General features: G+C 39.5%; 1 protein-coding gene across 1 annotated transcript in view; it reads right to left on the bottom strand.

The window, feature by feature from the left end:
• Positions 1-22,317, bottom strand: part of DNAH14 (dynein axonemal heavy chain 14) — a 357,723-nt gene that overhangs the window by 289,739 nt on the left and 45,667 nt on the right. Inside the window, exons 13-17 of the mRNA XM_035008404.1 lie at positions 20,348-20,500; positions 19,084-19,196; positions 9,032-9,094; positions 4,538-4,682; positions 541-672 (exon numbers count right to left, since the gene is read on the bottom strand). Of these exons, the coding sequence (XP_034864295.1) occupies positions 541-672; positions 4,538-4,682; positions 9,032-9,094; positions 19,084-19,196; positions 20,348-20,500 (606 nt within the window). The remainder of the gene's footprint in view (positions 1-540; positions 673-4,537; positions 4,683-9,031; positions 9,095-19,083; positions 19,197-20,347; positions 20,501-22,317) is intronic.

Below are 22,317 nucleotides of genomic sequence, written 5' to 3'. Positions count from 1 at the left end.
ACACATCTTGCTAATGGATGCACAAACTAAGTCAAGAAAAAGCACAGACGCTTGCTCACAGATAACAGCCCAAAGCTCTGGTGGCCTGATGCTGAGATGCTGCATGTGGGTCCCAGGGCAGGAGCTGGGGGGGGGGGGGCGGGCTCTCACTGCTCCAGGTGTTGCCCCATAACAGCTCGCTGCAAAATGGACTCTGAAGGCTATTTCTGCTTCTGGCTTTTTTTCATAAAAGTGAAAATGCTCTCTGGATTTCTTTCACTTAGCTAGCAAAAACAGGTACGAATATAGATCTTTTGTAAAAGCAACATGGTGTAACACGAACTTTCAAAAAGCAGGGGATACACCTGTACACATCAATATTTGCACTCTACACAGCACCTGGAAAATGCCCTGCACCCAGTAAATATGCGGCATTAGCTGGTCAGCTGACGAATCCACCTGCCCATTTCCAGCACTGTTTCCAGAGATGCAAGCTGGAGCAACGGCTTTACTCAATACACCAGAAATGTATAAAAAGAGAGGCTATAATTAAAGAATTACCTGTAAAACTGTATTTTTGATTTCGGAAATAGCTTTATCTCTGATATCCTCAAGCTGCTTCAGTGCCTGGGTGGCTTGCTGTAACTGTTCTTTACAAAATTCATCTAGAGAATATGTTCGAGACCTATCCAGCTAATTAAATGACAGTAAACGTTGAGTGTTGCAAAGTCAAAGTTCATTACAAAAAAAAGAGATATAAAGTATTATGGTCACACCCTCATGTCATAAAGAGCATATTTTACCCTTCCTTTTGTATACATTATGCTTTATATACCAAATGCTTTTCACATTCTTCAAATCCAAGCACCAGTAGTTAAACTAAATCTTGATAAAAGACAGAAAAATACATTCTCGTTTTAATTGTAACTAAGATTAAGCCTCAGCAGAAAAATTCAAAACTCGATGTATTTTTGAAATATCTATGAACCCAGGGGAACCACCAAATCCAGGAATTGCTTTTACCTTTGAAATCCCAATTATGTGTTAAGACTTAAAAACACGAGCACTGGGCGCCTGGGTGGCTCAGTTGGTTAAGCGACTGCCTTCAGCTCAGGTCATGATCCTGGAGTCCCGGGATCTAGTCCCACATCGGGCTCCCTGCTCGGCAGGGAGTCTGCTTCTCCCTCTGACCCTCCTCCCTCTCATGCTCTCTGTCTCTCATTCTCTCTGTCTCAAATAAATAAAAATAAAAATCTTTAAAAAAAAACAACACGAGCACTAAATGTGGGATAAAGAGGCTAAAATTACATAATCCAAGTGACATGCATGTTCTACTGAGCTCATTCGAAATGTGGCCTGGAGAAATTCCAACTCCTATGCTACCAAGCCCTGCCATACACAAACAACGTATAGCCCAGCATCCTTCCTCTTTCAGAATTTTCTCATTTTTCCCACATTCTGTTAATTCTCTTGCCAAAATACATTTTCATCAATAAATAGCAGACATCTTTATCCCTAGTTATACTGCAATGTTTTATAAATGTACACTTCCCTCAAAAAAAAAATAGAAAAGTGCTGTTCTAGCCTTAAAATTCTGGATTAACTCTTTCTTTGTGTTCTCCTTCTCCTGGTCCCGTATCTGTCTACCAGGTCCTGATTTTTCCAGTACATGTGTCTCAAAATCTCCCTTCCTTTCTGATCTCACTGCTAACCTCCTACCTGAAGCCATCCTTGCTCACACCTGCATTATTCTAGCACTCTATTAGCAATCTCTTTAACTCTGTATCTCCTTGCTTTTAGTTTTTCCCATAAACCAACATCACATTGATTTTCCTACAATAACATGTTCAGAAACTTTCATTAATTGTTAAGAATATGGGGTGCCTGGATGGCTCAGTCGGTTAAGCCTCTGCCTTCGGCTCAGGTCATGATCTCAGGGTCCTGGGATCAAGCCCCACATCAGGCTCTCTGCTCATCAGGGAGCCTGCTTCTCCCTCTCCCTACTGCCCGCTACCCCCCGTGCTTGTGCTCTATCTCTGTCAAATAAATAAATAAAATCTTTAAAAAAAAAATAGGTCTCAGGGTGCCTGGATGGTTCTGTGGATTGAGCATCTGACTCCTGATCTCAGCTCAGGTCTTGATCTCAGGGTTGTGAATTCAAGCTCCACACTGGGCTCCACACTGGGCAAGGAGGAGGCTACTTTAAAAAAAAAAAAAAAAAAAAGGATAGTTCTCAATGTTTACTCTGCATAGGAAATCACCAAGCGGGCTTGCAAAAGTGTAGATTACTAGCACCATTCACCGCACTTTCTCCAAAAGGGGTAGGATACAAATTTACATTTTTATTAAGCCTTCAAAATACTGCGTCCCCCAACGCAATCATTCTTGAACCCCAAGTCCCAACTCTTTAGCTGGTTCTGTGGCTTTAGATAAATCACTGTCTCTCTAGGACTTGGTTTCTCAGTTGAAAGGGAAGGTCTGGATACAATGATCCACGTGTGCCCTGCGCCATACAGTTCCAGACACCCAGCCCCTGCACAGTGCCGGTTCATCCCGGCAGAACACTGGCACCCGCACGCACTCCACTCTAACTTCTGAACGGTCCCTTGTCCGCACTCCTGCCCTTGCTTCATCCTCTCTGCCTCCTTCTTGTCAATCCTCATTGGTACCTGCATCCCCAGCAGTCCTAACATACAAGTGGCCACCCTCTGATTCCTGACCTCCATATCTCAGGTTCTCCTGGCTATGAAACTCTGTTCTCCCTCCAATTGGCCCTGGTCTTTCCAGACAATCTCAGAAACTCCTATTCTTGCTAACTTTCTTCACAACCCCCACTAGGAGTGCCCCAGCCCTAATGCCCAGGTTCCGCTCCTACTTCTCCCTTATTCTGTTATTCTTGGCCCAACATTCAAGACCCAAACTAACTTTCATATCAAACATATATTGAAAAGAGGACACGTTCTGCATGGAGCACTGGGTGTTATACGCAAACAATGAATCATGGAACAGTACATCAAAAACTAATGATGTAATGTATGGTGATTAACATAACATAATTAAAAAAAAACATATTGAATGCTTTACTCACATTCTGCTGCCTGGCTATTCCAATCCACCGTGGCCTAGCTCATAATGTGCTTCCTTCATGAAACATGCCCTGACTTTAACTGCTTCCTCTGAATATCTGAGGCAAGAATATTTTACAAGTATTTTACAGGTATTGTGTGCCAGGAAACCTCCCTTGCCTTATATTTTGCTAACTGGCTAGTTACAATGAACAGAAAAACCGAGGGACTACCTCTGGAATTAGCAATCATTTTTAAATGTAAAGAATTATCTCTTCCAATAAACTGTAAGCAAAATAAAAATAGCAGTAACTCATTTTTAGTTTGTATCATCTCCTTTGCATATAATAATTAACAAATATTTACAAATTGTCTGGAAAGCTCTGTTCCCTTCCTCTTGACATTCTGGGGGAAGCTGATAGGGTCTAAGGTCACTCCGTTAGCATTACCATCCAGCAGGCATGGGCATTCACAGATATTCCGAAGTCTCCTCTGCCTTATTGCCCACCATTAACCAATAAATTCTGCCCCAAATTCACTCATAAAACAACCTAATATAGCTGCCCAACCAATCTCCTAAAATAAAACCATATCAAAAATACTCCTCTATGAAATGTGTCCTTAACTTGAATGGTAATCCTCTTGAAACAGTCATCTCAATATAGCTATAAAAAATGTACTTGATCTGTAGTGATTAATTCATCTTTCTTCATTATTTATTCACTCAAAGACTATTTATTAAGCATCTATCATGTATCAGCCACTGTATATAATCAATTCTAAAAGTAAGCTACTGATTTATAAGTATTAAACTTATTGTGTATAGTCAACACAATTTTTGAGTTGATGATCAAATTTATAACTTGTCCACATCCTTTTACTATTTTTAAGTCTAGGTGACTATCAATTTTACTTTTCAGTACCTTCCTCACTCAGTGAGTAAATGAAGTAAAAGCTGCTGGAATCCTGTTCAATTGTATATTAAACACTTAAAACATACACTTCTATGTACTTTAACCTCTTTAAAAGAACTATTCTATATAATCTGAATTAAATCATCCACTAAGAAAGTCACCCTTTCTTAGAATTGTGGAACAGATGAATTCATAAATTTAACCAAAACCTCTGGGTTGTAACTCATGACAATTTCTTGACAGGCTATTATTGAGAGACTAGCTGGTAACTATCAATTGTAGTTGAGATAATTCTTTATAAATGATATTACATATTTAGAGTTTTGAAAATAGAGAAAAGACCTCATAACAGACTTTGGTTGAGTTTAGGGAAGAAATTATGTATAAGGAATGTTGTTAATTATTAAAAATGACTATCCAGGGGAATAATGTTCTTTGCAAGTATTTTAGAACATGAGTTCTAATCATGATCCATTTACTGATGGATCTAGCAGTATGAATTCCTTCGACTCAAAACTCTATTTGTCTTCCTGGTTTCCATATACAAACACTAGCGTACAGCAGTGCACTTCTACCCACCTTTATGAGGCATATGGCAGATGGATGGTCTTCGTGTTCGTTACCTTTTTTGATATCAACTGCATCTTCACAAAGTCCCTTTATATAAAGCAAACAGCCTTGAAATAACTCATCGGCCCAAAAAAGATGGCGGTACAAAAACGACCTGAAAGTTAAAAGAATTTCCAGACTTATCTCCCATTCAAAAATGAGTACAGTGAATTTAGAGGTACCCAGTATAATTTGTTTTGTATCCATATGAGGTTTGTTTGGCTGGTAATGCTGAAAGCAAGGCTGTGTACAGGGTGCGTTGAGTAGGAACAAAATAGGGGAGACAAGGGATGACGTTACGAGTTTATGCCACTGAGTTCTAGTAATTCTGAAATAGTAGGCAGTGACACGTTTCTTAAATTCTCCAACCAGCCAAATTCTAGAGAAGACAGGCCCTTCTCTTTCCTCAGCGCCTTCCTACTGTCTGGTTGTGGTCACAAAGGTGAGACAGACCACTGCCAACAACACAAGACAGACCGAGGGAGAAAGGAGCAGAATGGGAGAGAGAAGGCTCCAGAAAAACTGGATCAAGAAAAGCAAACTTCCCTGTACAACAGTGTATAAAGAACAGGGGGTCTTCTGCCCTTCACTGATCCCTTGTGGGGTGGCTGATTTTATGGCTGATTTCTGTATTTTACACAAAAAATATAATTATCAGAAATTAACCCCTTCCTGGCTTCCCATTTTACTGGCCAAAGCTTTATATACCGTGAGGCTAGTGAAGCTTAAGTTCCATGGGCCCTTTATTCTCGCTGCCTGTCCCAAAGCCTTGTGCTGTCTGTCTCAAAGAAGGCCTCCTCACTACACACACCTCACGTAACCTGAGCTACTCACAGAGGTGGAATTGGTTCATGACATTCCCGAGTATCTAGTACGGGGAGGAAAAGAGATCACAAAAGACAAATGGCACATTCCAGAAAGTGAAACACCACAAAAATCAGACCCAATCTTGATGATCAAAAGTCACACAGTAATGAATTCACATTACTCAACACTGTTTAACGCTTTCTTTTCTTCCCTTAAAAAATATAATTGATTTTATTTGCATATTTTAACACAGCTATGAGGAAACTAGGGAGGGTGCATTATAAAAATAATGAACAGTGGGGAAAGCATGAAAAAATTTAGAATTGTGATGGTGAGATCTGACAAGAGAAAAATAATGCATCATCTGATGACTATTCAAGCATAGGGGCTATGAGGAACTCACCAACAAATTCCATTCTATTATAACAGAAAACTAACTACATTCTCCAAAACTTTACTCACAAGATAGAACTTCTTGGTAATTAAAAATACACCACAGAAATCTATTAAAACCTAGGTCCTGGCTTCTAGAAAAATGGAGCAAGTGTACTTTTCACCATTCTTCCCTCTGAGCACAACTAAACACTGTGAACATCATACGTGAAGGGAACGTAAGACGACCCTGACAGGCAGAGAAGATGGACCAGCTAGGAATGACATGGCACTAGGGTCCTTGGGTTTTCTCGTGCCTCCTCCATCCCAGGCTTGGAGTTGGAGAAACCAGCAACCTGGAAACACCAACAGGTGCCTGCTGTCCAGCTACAGGATCAGGAAAGGGGTAGCTGAGCAGGACAGAACATTATCAACAATAACCATTCTACTCCAGCGAGATACCACAGGACACAAAGGCCACGTGGACAGTGTGGAGTTCCACCTGTGGCAAGTGGTAACCAGGCTTCCCCAGCATTCCTCTGGGGGTTTCCAGGGAAAGCGGAGTAGGGAATCAGGAATTTCACCTTCCCTGGGGGGGAGGCAAGCAAAGAAACAGAAGTCAAACAAAGAAACAGAAGACAAAACAAGGACTAAATTTCCATTTAGAACTGAAATTTAAAAACTCAATACACTGTCTCAATAGCACAATGGAATGGACAGAGAAATCAATGAACTGAAAGAACAATAGAAATTATTCAATCTGAACAATAGAGAAAAAAATAGACTGGGGAAAAAAAAAAAAAACAACACCTCAGACCCTCAGGGACAGCAGGACTATAAAAAAGATCCAGCATTTGTGTCTGAAGTCCTAGAAGGAGAGGAGGAGGAGGGCAGGGCTGAAAAAATACTTGAAGAAATATGGATGAAAATTTACCAAATTTGTCAAAGGATGAACAAACACAGAGGTGCAAGAAGCCAGGGTGACCTAAAACAGGATAAAGACAAAGAAACCCAACCAAGACACATCAAAGTCAACATTCTGAAAACCAAAGGCAAAAGAAAAAGTCTCGAAAGCAGCAAGAGAAGAAACATGTATAGAAGAAAAGCAATTTGAAGACCATGGAGGCCAGAAGAAAGGGGCGCACGTTTTCAAATGCTGAAAGGAAAGAACAGTCAACTCAGAGTCCTGTATTCGGCAATAACATTCCTCACTGGGAGGGAGATCAGGACACTCTCAGATAAAGGAGAAGCAAGAGATTTGCTGCCAGCAGACCTGCCCTAAAAGAATGGCTACAGGAAGTTCTCTAAACAGAGATTAAACAACAAAACAATAAAAGAAGGAACCCAAAACACTGAGAAGGAACCAAGAACATGATGAACAAACCAAACTGAACACATTTTAAAAATGCAGAGGCGCCTGGGTGGCTCCGTAGGTTAAGTGTCTGACTCTTGATTTCAGCTTGGGTCACAATCTCAGGGTTGTGAGGTGGAGCCCCCCAGTGGGCTTCACACTCAGTACAGAGTCTCCTCTCCCTCTGCCCCTCACCCCTGCCTCCATACTCTCTCTCTCTCTCAAATAAATAAACCAATCTTAAAAAACTAAAACAAAAATAAAAATCTATAGACTATCCTTCTCTTGGGTTTTATAACTTACGTTTGATGATGGAAGCAAAAATGGTAACTCTTCTGATATAGTGCCAAATGCACAGAGAGGAAATATTTAAGACAATTATACTATAAACAGAGGAGGTAAAGGGACATAAAGCTAAGGTTACTACAGTTCAAACTAATAAAATGACGACACTAGTAAACTGTGTGTTATGTATATATAATGCAACCACTAAAAAGCCACACAGAAAGAGACATTAAAAAATTCTATAGAAAAAATCCAAAAAGAATTCTAAGAAATATTCAAATAATCCACAGGAAGAAGAAACAGAAAGCAGAGAGAAGAAACAGAAACCAAAAAATAAAATGGCAAACTTAAGTCCTAATATATAAATAATTTGATTGAATGTACATGGTCTAAATACACCAATTGAAAAAAAAAAAAAAAACCCACAATGAGATCCTACCACACAGCCACCAGAATGTCTACAATGAAAAATAGTGATAATTCCAAATGGTCTCGGATGTTGCTGGTGGGTATGACAAATGGTACGATCATCTCTGAAGAAACCTGAACATGGAATTACCGTGTGACCCAGGACGGCACTCCCAGGCATTTCCCACTGAGAAATGAAGACTTCTGTTCACATGAAGGTTGATAGCAACTCTGCGTCTAACATGAAAACTGGAAGGCAGCAGCTGTCCTTCAACGAGGGGTGACTAACCACGGACCACTCGGCCCGCAGCAAAGGAATGCTGACACGGAGGCAGCAGCCTGGATGGAGCCCCACTCCCACAGACCGCAGACTGCAGGGTCCCACTGACACATTCTTGAAAAGACAAAACCATAGAAATGGAGACCTGAGTAGTGCTTGCCACGGGCTCAGGGGGCGTGGAATGGGAGGGAAGGGCAACAGGAGGGGTCCTGCCACAACAGAGGTCTGCTGTACACTCAGTACGTCAACACCACTGCGCTGGTCGCCATACCACTGTCCTACACTAGGTCTACTAGATGTTACCACTGGGAAAACAGGGCATCTCAGTATCATCTCTGTATCATTTCTCACAACTGCACTCAATCAGAGTTACCGCAAAGTAAAAAGTTCAACAACAGAATATGGCTGCTGGACATCCTGCAAAGTAGGATTAACAGCCATCTAACTGCTATGATGCAGTCATTCCCCTTCGGGAAGAAAAAGTTAAATCAAGTGACCACAGGAAGACATCCTAAGTGCTTTATAGTACTATGATTTCCTCATATCACAGATTGGCATACCGGGAAATACAGTGTTTATTATTATGTTTACATATAAATAGTGTTTAAAAATAAGATAGGTTAAATTTAATCATAAAGGGTTAAATTTTTTTTTAAAGATTTTATTTGTCAGAGAGAGTGAGCATGAGCAGGCAGAGTGGCAGGCAGAGGGAGAAGCAGACTCCCCACTGAGCAGGGAGCCCGATGTGGGACTCGATTCTAGGACCCTGAGATCATGACCGGAGCTGAAGGCAGACCCTTAACTGACTGAGCCCCCCAGGCATTCCCATTAAGGGTTAAATTTAATCATAATCATAAAGTGACTTTCCAATCACTGAGTGAAAAATGACTTATACCTGCTTCCGTACTACATATTTAAAATAAATAAAATTTTTAAAATTACATTGCCTATCAAAACTTACCTGCTCTTCTCTGTCTTAATTCTTCTAACATTCAATTTCCAAGTAACAAATGATTTATTAACTCTGAAAAGAAAAACATTTCTTACATTCCATATTCACAAATCATGTATTTATATAGAATACATTTAATAACATCTTAGGAATGCTAGATTCCCTAGAACATGTTTCATTCACATGTTTCATTCATAAATTTTACCTGAAGTACATACTAGATCATATCACTTCTCTCCCACACTATCAACAGAACATAGAACAAGTCATTGTAATTCTCACAGACACATAATTTAGTTACAATATCCCAATAAGTATAAAAACTATAAAAAATATAATCTTCTCGGGGGTGCCTGGGTGGCTCAGTTGGTTAAGTGTCCAGCTCTTGATTTTGGCTCAGGTCATGATCTTAGGGTCATGGGATCGAGCCCCATGTGGGGCTCCATGCTCAGCAGGGAGTCTGCTTGAGATTCTCTCTCTCCCTCTCCCTCTGTCCCTCCTCCCAACTCATATTCTTTAAAAATAATAATAATAAAATAAATATTTTCTTCTCTCTATACATTTACTATCTTACTATTTTTAAAAGAGACTCATATTTCAAGAAGAGTCAAGACTGAATTTCCAGTGATGATGAAAAGGTACATTGATAAGAAATTTTTGTATACCAATATGTAAAAAATTAAGCTAGTGTTTGTCATTTTGATATTTAATATTTGTGTTTTTGAAAAGATGCATTTATAGTTTTCAAAACTCAAAGAATCTGTCTGAGAAGGAATTTAATGGTGATGCCTGTTGGCCAGAGGGAGATTCCTTATGCAGCAAGAGGAACTGGTGGGGCCAGGACTCCCCAAGAGGACAACCCACCCATCTCACTGGCTGACTGAGAATCACAGAAGCCGGAAGCAGCTCCAAAAGAACCCCGTGATGTCACACAAACAGGCACAACTGAGGCCTCAGAAATCAGAAATGCCTCCAATCTAGCACTCTGACTTTAAGTCAGGCTCCTAGGAGGCATTCCAGCTAAGTTACTATCTCACTTTTCTCCAGTCACGGAACCTCAGCATTCCAGAAGACCCCTGGAAAGAATCCCAGACGAATCCCTCCACTGAAGGCATGAGGAGCATCCACATCGGGCCACAGAAGCACCAGGCCACAGAAGCGATGCCTCCAGGCAGGCCCCCGAGGTTAAGAAGCTGGTGTTGCTGCTCAGGGTCACCCCTGCACAGCACACACCGCATAGCCAACAGAAGCCACCCACGCTGCAGATTTACCTCATTTTCTGCTTGGAATGTTACTTGTTACAATGTTAGTCATAAAAAACTTCACAGAACATATTAAAAATAAAATTCAAAAATCAAATGAAGGGGATGCCTGGGGGCCTCAGTTGGTGAAGAGTCTGCCTTCGGCTCAGGTCATGATCCTAGTGTCCTGGGATCGAGTCCCACCATCGGGCTCCCTGCTCAGTGGGGAGCCTGCTTCTCCCTCTGCCTCTGCTACTCCTCCTGCTTGTGCTCTCTCTCTCAAATAAATAAAATCCTCAAAAAAAAAAATAAAATAAAAAAATAAAAATCAAATGAATTTATAAGTTTTAACCTGCCTAAACTTTAATTTATACTTTTTGTAACATGAATAAAGAAAATGAATCATTCTGACCATGGACTGACTGATGCTAAATGTCATATAAAAAGATGACTCATCCCAGTTTCAACTGTGTTTCGAAAGTTTAATCAATTAAAATTATTCAGAGTGGAGTGGACCCCAAGGATTTATCACAGGCAAGGACAACAGTGGAAAGTCCAACACTGACAATTTAAATAAATAGATTCTGAGAATAGTACTTTCCATACTATCATAAGCTGCCGCCCGATGGACAGGGATGCAGCCATCACACACGTTCTCGAAGAGGACCTGCTCAGAAGTGTGTCTCCGTGACCCACGTCCACTGCCACATGACAGGTGCCATCACAGGACTGGCGCCCTCGCGTCCCAACCTCTCCAGAGCTTCAGCCACACCATCTCTACCCTTGCATACACACTGACCCGTATCTGCCTCAGAACTTTTCATCTTGCCATACTGTCTGAAACTATTCTCAACATTCAGACCTCGGATTACATAGCACATCTCTGGCCATCCTATCTAAAGCAGCAACACATACACGTCCCTGCTTAACTTCACTTTACTACCTTTCTGGCCCTTACCCCTAGCTGAGATAATCGTATTTACTTGTTATTGATCTCCCTGCATTAGAATGGAAGTTCTCAAGGAACACAGACCTTGTATTATTTTTTACATGATTCCATCTCCAGTGCCCGTAAGAGGGGAACAGAAGTACCAGCAAGTATCTATTCTGTAAGTAACTTCTCTGCCACAAAATCATTCACTTCTCTTATAAAAACACTTCAACTCTTTATCATATTAAATGTTAACAATTTAAAATATTACCTCTCTCTTTTCCTAGCCTCCAGCAGATAGCAGCAGACCACAAGAAAACACAGACATTAGAAGATGAGTGCAATGGCGCTGTACAGGGACAGATGGCAGCCACCCTCGTGGGGAGCGCAGAACACCCAGAGATGCGGAAGTACTATGTTGTGCACCCAAAACTAATGTAACATCATGTGGCAATGATATGCAAAGAAAAAAACTAGATACAAACACTAAAAGAACAAGCCTGGCACTTCTGGGTGAGGGATCAGAATCTCAGAAATCCTGGTGTCATGTCATGTCACGTCACTTAGAACTAGATAAATTTTTAAATGATGACCTTGAATCAACAAGCTGCCCAGCTCCCTAATTCTCTGATTTATTTTCCATTACAACATTCTTTCTCTACCTGATATTTTACATATTTATATGTCTATTTCTCTCCCACTCTGTTATTTGAGAGCAGGACATTTGTTTTGTTCTATCCCCAGCATCTAGAACAATGACTGGTTCGTAGCAAACTCTCAATAAATATTTAATGAATGCATGAAAAACAAAAGGCAAATTAAGAGTTAACACGATGTTACCAACTGTACATTACATCCCCATGGTCTACTTTATAACTAGAAGTCTTTACCTTCCGATTCTCTTCACTCACTTCATCCCCCTCCCAACACCTTTCCCCTCTGGCAACCCACAACTCTGTCCTCTGTGTCTTTATGAGTGTAGGTTTTGTTTTTTAGGTTCCACATATAACTGAAGTGATACGGTATCTTTCTCTGTCTTATTTCACTTAGCATAATACCTTTAGGGTCCCATCCATATGGACACAAATGGCATGATTTCAATTTTTTTTATGGCTGGGTACTACTCCATGTATGTATACACCACATCTTCTTTATCCATTCATCTATCATGAACACTGTGGTTGTTTCTTTATCTTAGCTATTGTAAATAGTGCTGCAATAAACAAAGGAGTGCATATATCTTTTCAAATTAGTCTTTCTGTTTTCTCTGAATAGATATCCAGAAGTGGAAATGCTGGATCATATGGTAGTTCTAATTCTAGTATTTTTAGGAATCTCCATACTATTTTCCATAGTGGCCACACCAATTTACATTCCCACGAACAGTGCACGAAGGTCCCTTTTCTCCACATCCTCATCAAATCTTAATAGTCATTCTGACAGGTAGGAAGTAAAATCTTATTGTGGTTTTGATCTGCATTTCCCTGATGATTAGTGATGTTAAGCATCTTTTCATGTGTCTGTTGGCCACCATATGTAGGTCCTGGAAAAATATCTATTCAGATTCTCTGCCCATTTTCTTTTTTGGAAGACTTATTTATTTTAGAAAGAGAGAGAGAGCGCGCACAGGCGGGAGGGGCAGAGGGAGAGGGAGAGGGAGAATCTCAAGCAGACTCCCCGCTGAGCATGGAGCCCAATGTGGGGCTTGATCCCAGGACCCTGAGATCATGACCTGAACTGAAATGAAGAGCTGGACACACAACTGACTGAGCCACACACTGCCCCTTCTGCCCATTTTTAATTGGATTTATTTTTTTCATCAAGTTGGATGAATTCCTTGTATTTTTTTGGATATCAACTCATTATATTTATGATTTGCAAATATCTCAACCCAGTCAGTGGTTTGCCTTTTCATTCTACTAATGGGTTTCCTTCACTGTTCAGAAGCTTTTCAGTTAGATGCCATTCCATTGGCTTATTTTTCCTTTTGCCGCCTTTGCCTTTAAGTCGGATCCAAGAAAATGTCGCCAGCGTCAAGGAGTTTATGACCTACTTCTCTTCTGGGTGTTTTATGGTTTCAGGTCTTACATTCAAGTCTTTAACCTATTTTGAGTTTATTTTTGTGTGTGGTATAAGAAAGTGGTACAGTTTCATTCTTTTGCACGGTGCTGTCCAGTTTTCCCAACACCATCTATTGAAGAGACTTTTTCCCATTGCATATTATCTCCTTTGTCATTAATTAACCATATAATTGTGGGTTTATTTCTGGGCTCTCTATTCTGATCCATTGATCTATTTTTGTGCCAGTACCATACTGTTTGATTACTACAGCTTTGTAACGTATCTTAAAATCTGAAATTGCAATACCTACAGCTTTGTTCTTCTATGTATAGTATATAATGTCATCTTTAAAAATCTAAGTTTTACTTATTCCTTTCCCAAGTTTGGTAAGAAATGGATAAATTCCTAGAAACATACAACCTACGAAGACTGAATCATGAAGAAATAGAAAATTTGAAGAGGCCAATTACTAGTAATGATATTGAATCAGTAATCCAAAACTTCCCAACAAAGTCTAGGACCTGTTGGCTTCATTGGTGAATTCTACTAAACAGAATATTTAATACCTATTATTCTCAAACTCTTCCAAAAAAAAAAAAAAAAAAAAAAAAAAGAAGAGGAAGGAATGCTTCCAAAGTCTAGGTGTTTTTTTTATTTCTTCTTTGCTTTCTTCAATGACCCCTTTGTTATTCACTAGCATGTTGCTTAAGCTTGTTTTTGTGGTTTTCCCAGTTTTCTTCTTATAATTGATTTCTAGGTTCATACCATCATGGTTGAAAAAGATGCTTGATATGATTTCAATCTTGTTAAATTTATTGAGACTTTTTTGTGGCCTAACATGTTATTTATCCTGGAGTGAGTACCACGTGCATGTGAGAAGAAATGTATTCTGCTGCTTTTGAATTAAGTCCATCTGGTCTAATGTGTCCTGTAAGGCCAATGTTTCCTTATTGATTTCCTGCATGGATGATCTTATAATTGACATGGGTAGGGTGTTAAAGTTCCCCTCCTATTATTGTATCACACGGTCTCTCTCCCTTTAGGTCTGTTGATATTTCCTTTACACATATTGGTGCTATGCTGGGTGCATATACATTTACAAATATTATATCCTCTTGACCCCTTCATCGTTATGTAATGCCTTACCTTGTTTTCTGTAGGTATTGAAGTCTATTTTGCATGAATACAGCTACAACAGACTTCATTTCCATAAAATATCTTTTTCTATACCTTCACTTTTAGTCTGTGTGCCTTTACTTCTGAAGTGAGTGTCTTTTTTTTTTTTTTTTAAGATTTTATTTATTTGACAGAGAGAGACACAGCAAGAGAGGGAACACAAGCAGGGGGAGTGGGAGAGGGAGAAGCAGGCTTCCCGCCGAGCAGGGAGCCCGATGCAGGGCTCGATCCCAGGACCCTGGGATCATGACCTGAGCCGAAGGCAGACCCTTGACGACTGAGCCATCCAGGCGCCCCTAAAGTGAGTCTCTTGATGGCAACATATACATGAGTCTTTTTTTTAAGTCCATTCAGTCACTCTACATCTTTTGATTGGAGAATTTAGTCCATTTACATTTAATTTTTGAGGGCAACTCCTTTGGGTCCCCTCCCCTCCTTGGGAGCTTTGTACTATCACTTTGCTATCCCTCGATAAACCTTGCTTTGCTGCTCACCAAAAAGAAAAAAAAAAATTTTTTTTTTGGTAGGTATGTACTTTTTGACCTTTTGTGAATTGTTTTCTAGCTTTTTTTTTTAAATTTTATTATGTTATGTTAGTCACCATACAATACATCATTAGTTTTTGATGTAGTGATCCACGATCCATTGTTTTCGTATAACACCCAGTGCTCCATGCAGTACATGCCGTCCTTAATACCCATCACCGGGCTAACCAATCCCCCCTCCCCCCTCCCCTCTAAAACCCTGCTTGTTTCTCAGGTCCATAGTCTCTCATGGTTCATCTCTCCCTCCATGTTATTCCTTATGTTCCACAAATAAGTGAAACCATATGATAATTGACTTTCTCTGCTTATTTCACTTAGCATAATCTCCTCCAGTCCCATCCATGTTGATGTAAAAGTTGGGTATTCATCTTTTCTGATGGCTGAGTAATATTCCATTGTATATATGGAACACATCTTCTTTACCCATTCATCTGTTGAAGAGCATCTCGGCTCTTTCCACAGTTTGGCTATTGTGGACATTGCTGCTATGAACACTGGGGTGCATATGGCCCTTCCTTTCACTACATCTGTGTCTTTGGGGTAAATACCCAGTAGTGCAATTGCTGGGTCATAGGGTAGCTCTATTTTTAAATTTTTGAGGAACCTCCACACTGTTTTCCAAAGTGGCTGTACCAACTTGCATTCCCACCAACAGTGTAAGAGGGTTCCCCTTTCTCCACAACCTCTCCAACATTTGTTGTTTCTTTCTCTGTCCATTTTTGCCATTCTAACTGGTGTAAGGTGGTATCTCAGTGTGGGTTTGATTTGGATTTCCCTGATGGCTAATGATGATGAACATTTTTTCATGTGTCTGTTAGCCATTTGTATGTCTTCTTCAGAGAAGTGTCTGTTCATCTCTTCTGCCCACTTCTTAACTTGATTATTTGTTTTTTGGGTGTTGAGTTTGAGAAGTTCTTTATAGATTTTGGATACCAGCCCTTTATCTGTAGTGTCATTTGCAAATATCTTCTCTCATTCTGTGGGTTGCCTCTTTGTTTTGTTGACTGTTTCCTTTGCTGTGCAGAAGCTTATTATCTTGATGAAGTCCCAAAAGTTCATTTTTGCTTTTGTTTCACTAGCTTTTGGAGATGTATCTTGAAAGAAGTTGCTGTGGCCGATGTCAAAGAGGTTACTGCCTATGTTCTCCTCTAGGATTTTGATGGATTCCTGTCTCACATTGAGGTCTTTCATCCACTTTGAGTTTATCTTTGTGAATGGTGTTAGAGAATGGTGGAGTTTCATTCTTCTGCATGTGGCTGTCCAATTTTCCCAGCACCATTTATTGAAGAGACTTGTCTTTTTTCCATTGCATGTTTTTTCCTGCTTTGTCAAAGATTATTTGACCATAGAGTTGAGGGTCCATATCTGGGTTCTCTATTCTGTTCCATTGGTCTGTATGTCTGTTTTTGTGCCAGTACCATGCTGTCTTGGTGATCACAGCTTTGTAATATAGCTTGAAATCGGGCAACGTGGGATGCCTAGCTGTTTTTATAGTTTCTCTCTGTTCCTTTATTCTTCCTTTCTCTCTTTCCTTGATGTCTTATAACTTTCTTTAGTGTTGAGATTCCTTTCTCATTCATTTTCTATTATGTATCCAGTTTTATGGTTATCATGAGGTTCATATATAACTTCCTACATATATACTGGTGTATTTTAAGTTCATAGCAACTTAAATTTGAATACATTCCAAAACTGTACATTTTTATCCCCCTCTCCTATGTTTTAGGTTTTTGATGTCACTTTTTACAACTTTTTATGTATTCCTTAACTAATTATTGTAGTTTTAATTTTACTATATTGGTCTTTTGACCTTTGTATTAGCTTTATAAATAATTAATTCACTACCTTTACTATATATTTACCTTTTCCAGTGAGATTTTCACTTTCACATGTTTTCTCATCATTAATTAGTATCATCTCTTTTCAGCTTAAAGAAGTCCCTTTAGAATTTCTTGTAAGGCTAGTTTAGTGATAATGAAGTCCTTTACTTTTGCTATATGAAAACTCTTCATCTCCTTCAATTATGAATTATAACCTTGCTGAGTAGAGTATTCTTGGTCACAATTTTTTTTCATTTAGTACTTTGAATATGTTCTGCTGCTACCTTCTGCCTTGCAAAGTTTTTACTGAGAAATCTTCTGATAGCCTATGGGTTTATCTTGTATACAACAAGTTATTTCTCTCTTGCTGCTTTTAAGATTCTCTATCTTTAACTTTTGACATTTTATTTTTTTTTTATTTTTTTAAAGATTTTATTTATTTATTTGAGAGAGAGAGAATGAGAGACAGAGAGCATGAGAAGGAGGAAGGTCAGAGGGAGAAGCAGACTCCCCGCTGAGCAGGGAGCCCGATGCGGGACTCGATCCCGGGACTCCAGGATCATGACCTGAGCCAAAGGCAGTCGCTTAACCAACTGAGCCACCCAGGCGCCCAACTTTTGACATTTTAATTATACTGTATTTTGGTGTGAATCTCTTTGGGTTCTTCTTATTTGGAATTCCCTGGGCTTCCTGGATATGGATGTCTGTTTCCTTCCCCAGGTTAAGGAAATTTTCAGCCATTATTTCTTCCAATATGTTTTTCTGCCCCTGCTTCCCCCTCTTCTTCTGGGACTCCTATAAAGAGAATGTTACTCCACCTGAAATTGTCCCAGAGCTCACTTATGTTATCTTCACTTTTTAAAAACCTCTTTTTGCTGCTCTGTCTGGGTGAGTTCCATTGCTTTGTCCTCTAGCTCGCTGTCTAACCTGCTCTTCTGATTCATCCAGTCTGCTGTTGAACCCCTTTAGTGTATTTCTCAATTAATTTATTCTACTTCAGCTCTGAGACTTCCATTTGGTATTTTCTAGCTCTTTGCTGCAGTTTTACTGTGTTCATCCATTCCTCTCCCAAGTTTGGTAAGCATCTTTCTGACCATTACTTTAAACTATTTATCAGGTAATTTACTTATTGCCATTTCATTAAGGTCTTTTTCTAAGGTTTGTCTTGTTCTTTCATTTAAAGATATTCCTCTGTCTCATTCTGCCTGATTTTCTGTGTGTGGTTTTTTTTTCCCCCTACATATTAGGTGGAAATAGCTACCTTTCCCAAACTTGAAGTAGCCGTGTGTAGGTGACCTGTGAGGCTGAGAAGCACAATCCCCTCTGGCCACTGGTGGCAGGTGCTCAAATGGAGTCCCAAGTGTGGGCTACACACACCTGCTGGCTGTGGCATGGCTGTGGCATTGGAGGGGCATGGCACTCACCTGGCAAGCTGGGGTGCAGTTATGGCTAGGGATGGATGGGATGCTTGCCCAGATGGCTGTGGTGCACCTGTGGTGTGGGGGGGCGTGGGGTGTGCCCAGGTTACAGGAAGATTGCCAAAACAGTGACTGCCAACACTGGCCTTAGCAAAGCCGAGTGGGATTGCAGAAATGGCACTTGCCAGCACTTCTGTCCGAGAAAGAGTCCCAAAAAGTTCCTGCTTCTCTGGCATTCACTTAAGAATAGTAAGTGGGTCTCTTTTACATGTGGCCTAGATGCTTTTCAAGGTGCAGCTTTTGCTCTGGGTCCCAGGGTGAGTTGAGCGTGCATGCAAACCCTTTATGAGCAGGTTCTCCATTCCCTAGGTTCTATGGTTTTCCTGGACATCATTCCCATTGTTTTCCATTTTGGTGGCTCATCTCTTTGGTGCAGAACCCAAGGATTGGGGTGCCTGATGTGGGCAACATTCCTCACTCCTCAGTTTCCACATTTTTGAGATCCTTCCTGTTTGTGGGTTGCTGCACTGGGGGTGGGTTTTTGATGAGAGCAGGTCTCTGTCTCTCCTACCGATCTCCATGTTGCCTTTATCCTCTGTTGTGGAGGTACTGTCCATCGAGTTTTCAGAACTCTTCCAGAGGAAATTATTCCACATATAGCTGTAGGTCTATTGTGTCTGTGGGAGGTAGTGAGTTCAGGATCTTCCTACACCTCTATCGTGTCTAAAAAACTTTTATGGAATACCCCATTCTCTCTAACATTCCCCATAAACATGGCATAATGTAGTAGAACCCACCCATCAACCAGGCAGTTGCTATTTCAACAGGACCATACTACAAATAATTGGTTTCATTTTCTTTCATCTCACCGAAAATTGGAAAATATCTTGAATTGCTGTAATAAATAGTAACATGTTCTTTCTAAAAGCCATTCCAAAGTAGGTATGAGTTCTATTTCTTCTACATCACCTATTTTAGTAACCTGTAAATATAAAGCACAAAACCATTTCTTCAAAAAATATGCACTATTTTCAAGAAATTAAGAAAGCCTGCGTTTGCCTCATAACTACTTGCTTTTATAATTCAGCTTGTTCTATATATGACCTCCACCACTTCATCTATACCCAAACCTGATTTCCCTTCCCACACTGCTTCTACACTTGCCATTTTTCCAATTTTAGTATATGTGCTGCCGAAGCGAGCACTACACTTGCCATTTTTCTAAAGCTATTTCTCATGCTCCAATAGAGGAAGAACAAGAGAAACTTCTTCCTCACCCTTAGATACTTTTCACAAATATCTGTTCATTTTTTCAGTCTCATAATCTGCACATTTTCTATAAAAGTAATATTTATGAGCTCAATTTTAACTACAGGGATGTAGTAGTTCCAAAGGGACCAATAATCCCATTACCAAGATACCCTATTTTGACATCCAAGAACCACAGGCCTTTCATCAAGAATTCCCTTCCTCAGAGTCGCTCTTCCCCATCGGAATGTTAACATTTTTAAAAATTTCTTCTGGAAATAAAAGTATGCCTATATCAGCACATATGTACTTATGTGCATAGAAATTGTTCCTCCCATTTTCAGCTGATAATACACATCAGGGATATCTCCACATCTACACCTACAGATCTGCTTCATTCAGATGTGGCCCTGCCCACATGTGCTTACAATGTAGTTGGGAGGCTGGGAGAGTAAGGGGAAGCAGACAGACACTAAGAAAATGATCAAAACAAGTAACTCTATAATTACAACTTGCGGTATCAGAACGCTATGTAAGAGTGTAATGGGGGTTAAAGAGGGCAATGAAGTTTCTGACAAACCTGAGGAAACACTTTTTTCTTTTACTATTGTAATTCCTATTATATCAACAAATCCCTGTAGTCTAGTTTCCTTTAAAAAAAAAAACTATAATTGAGATAAAAATATTATTAAAATTGAATACTTAAGCTATCTCTCTACAGAAAAGAAAAAAACTTGCTGTTAAGTAACTTTCTCCCAAAGAGGATCTTAACCATAAACTATCCCTCAAATGACCAGGTTTATCTGAAACATACAAAGACAATCTAAATTAGATAATATTTTTCCATTATGATTCTAAAAGCTGAAAACACCCATTCTATATTACCTTTGAGATAAATGATGCAGTAATAATCCAAAATTCTTTGCAATGTCTAGCTCTGTGGGCAGAGACCACCTGAAGATCATACGGATTATAGAGAACTTGATGATTTTTCCGAGGAAGGCAATATACAAATTCTCCATCATCTGTTAAAGGTTCCTGAGGTTAAAAAATTTTTAATTAACTTGACCAGATTAAGTAATAAAATGGCTGAACAACAGATTGCTCAGTAAAATGAAATAATTTTACATTTAAATTAAGTGTAATATCACTGAGGAAAGCTAACATCAAATTGTGTCCAAAGTTCAACAAGATCAGTCTTATGAAAGATTTAAAATATGTAATTTTCATTCTTATAATGTGGTGAAACATTCATGAAAATTCATCTATATGCTTCCTAATGCATGCTTATTCACACAAAGAACATGGCAATATATCTTTTTTTTTTAAGATTTTATTTATTTGCAAGAGAGAGAATGAGAGACAGAGAGCATGAGAGGGAGGAGGGTCAGAGGGAGAAGCAGACTCCCTGCTGAGCAGGGAGCCCGATGTGGGACTCGATCCCGGGACTCCAGGATCATGACCTGAGCCAAAGGCAGTCGCTTAACCAACTGAGCCACCCAGGCGCCCGAACATGGCAATATATCTTTAACACCCATGTCCCACTTTCAGTAAATTTGTCTGCCAATACCAGAAGCTTTTGGAGCATGTTAATCATTTATTTTGATAATGATGGTGGCTTAGTATTATAATAATAACTAATATTTGTGAAGTAAATAATATTTAATAAGTAACAAGTGTTTCATATACATTATACACAAGAATTTAATCTTCTAAATTAAACTTTTAAATTATCTGCAGAGATGATCTTTTTAAGCTCATTAAACAGATGCAGAAATTAGTATTTTGAGAAATTAGGTAATTTGGGAAAAGTCACAAAGACAGGAAGAAGCAAGTTGAGATGTGAATGCAAGTCTGACTAAACCCATGCTCTGAGACACTGCAATATACTATAACGCCTCTTTTTTATTTACCTGGCATTACTGAGAAATCAGCCACTTCATATTAAGAAAAAATTTTAAGTGAAATTTATTTCTTTTACTTTGAGACTTTCTAAGTATTGGAATTTAAAATTTCAGATCCAGTTTTACTTCTTAAAAAAGTTTTTGTCCTCATTGAAGACTGTTACTGTTTCTCCCTAATCGTCCCAAGTGCTGTCTTGTTTATTATCCTTTTTTTTAAGATTTATTTATTTGAGAGAGAGAGAGAGTGGGGGGGGGGCAGAGGGAGGAGCAGAGGGAGAGGGAGAGAATCTCAAGCAGACTCCCTGAGATCATGACGTGAGCCAAAACCAAGAGTCAGATGCTCAACCAACTGTACCACCGAGGCACCCCTCACTGTCTTATTCTGACCTCTGATAAGTTACGCTCCTGGAAACTTTAAGAAACAAGTTTAGAAACTGCAAGTAAAATGAAATAAATAAGCTACAGGTAATGATTTGTATAATGGCTTGGTTACAGTTATGTGGCCACTTGAGGCATTTTTGTTCTATGTTCCAGAAAGTTGAGGATACTAGTAACTTAATGTAGACACCATTATCCAAATGGGTCATGTATGTCATTAAATCACCCACTTATTAGAAGCATAATACGTTCCAATTAAATTATTGTTTTTGAATTAAAAGCAAGTATTTTTTCAAATTCTCAATCCTTTCTTTACAAACAAATGAAACATCCCTTATCAGTGAGTCCAAGGACATCTGGCTCATGCACAGCTATGTGTTTTCTAAATTACCATGCCCATTATGTGCCAGACACTATGCCACCTGCATTCCTCATTTAATTTTCACGACTCTCTAAGGTTAAGTACTATTATTTCCATTTCAAGCTCAAAGAAGCTGAAGCTCAGAGAGGTCAGGAACTTGCCCAAGACCACACAGTGAGCATATAAATAGAGATTCAAAGCTGGGTGACTCT

Source organism: Mirounga leonina, unplaced genomic scaffold (genome assembly GCF_011800145.1).
Source record: "Mirounga leonina isolate KUSES-001 unplaced genomic scaffold, KU_Mleo_1.0 Mir_152, whole genome shotgun sequence".
Taxonomy (NCBI): domain Eukaryota; kingdom Metazoa; phylum Chordata; class Mammalia; order Carnivora; family Phocidae; genus Mirounga; species Mirounga leonina.
This window is presented reverse-complemented; position numbering and strand designations above follow the sequence as displayed.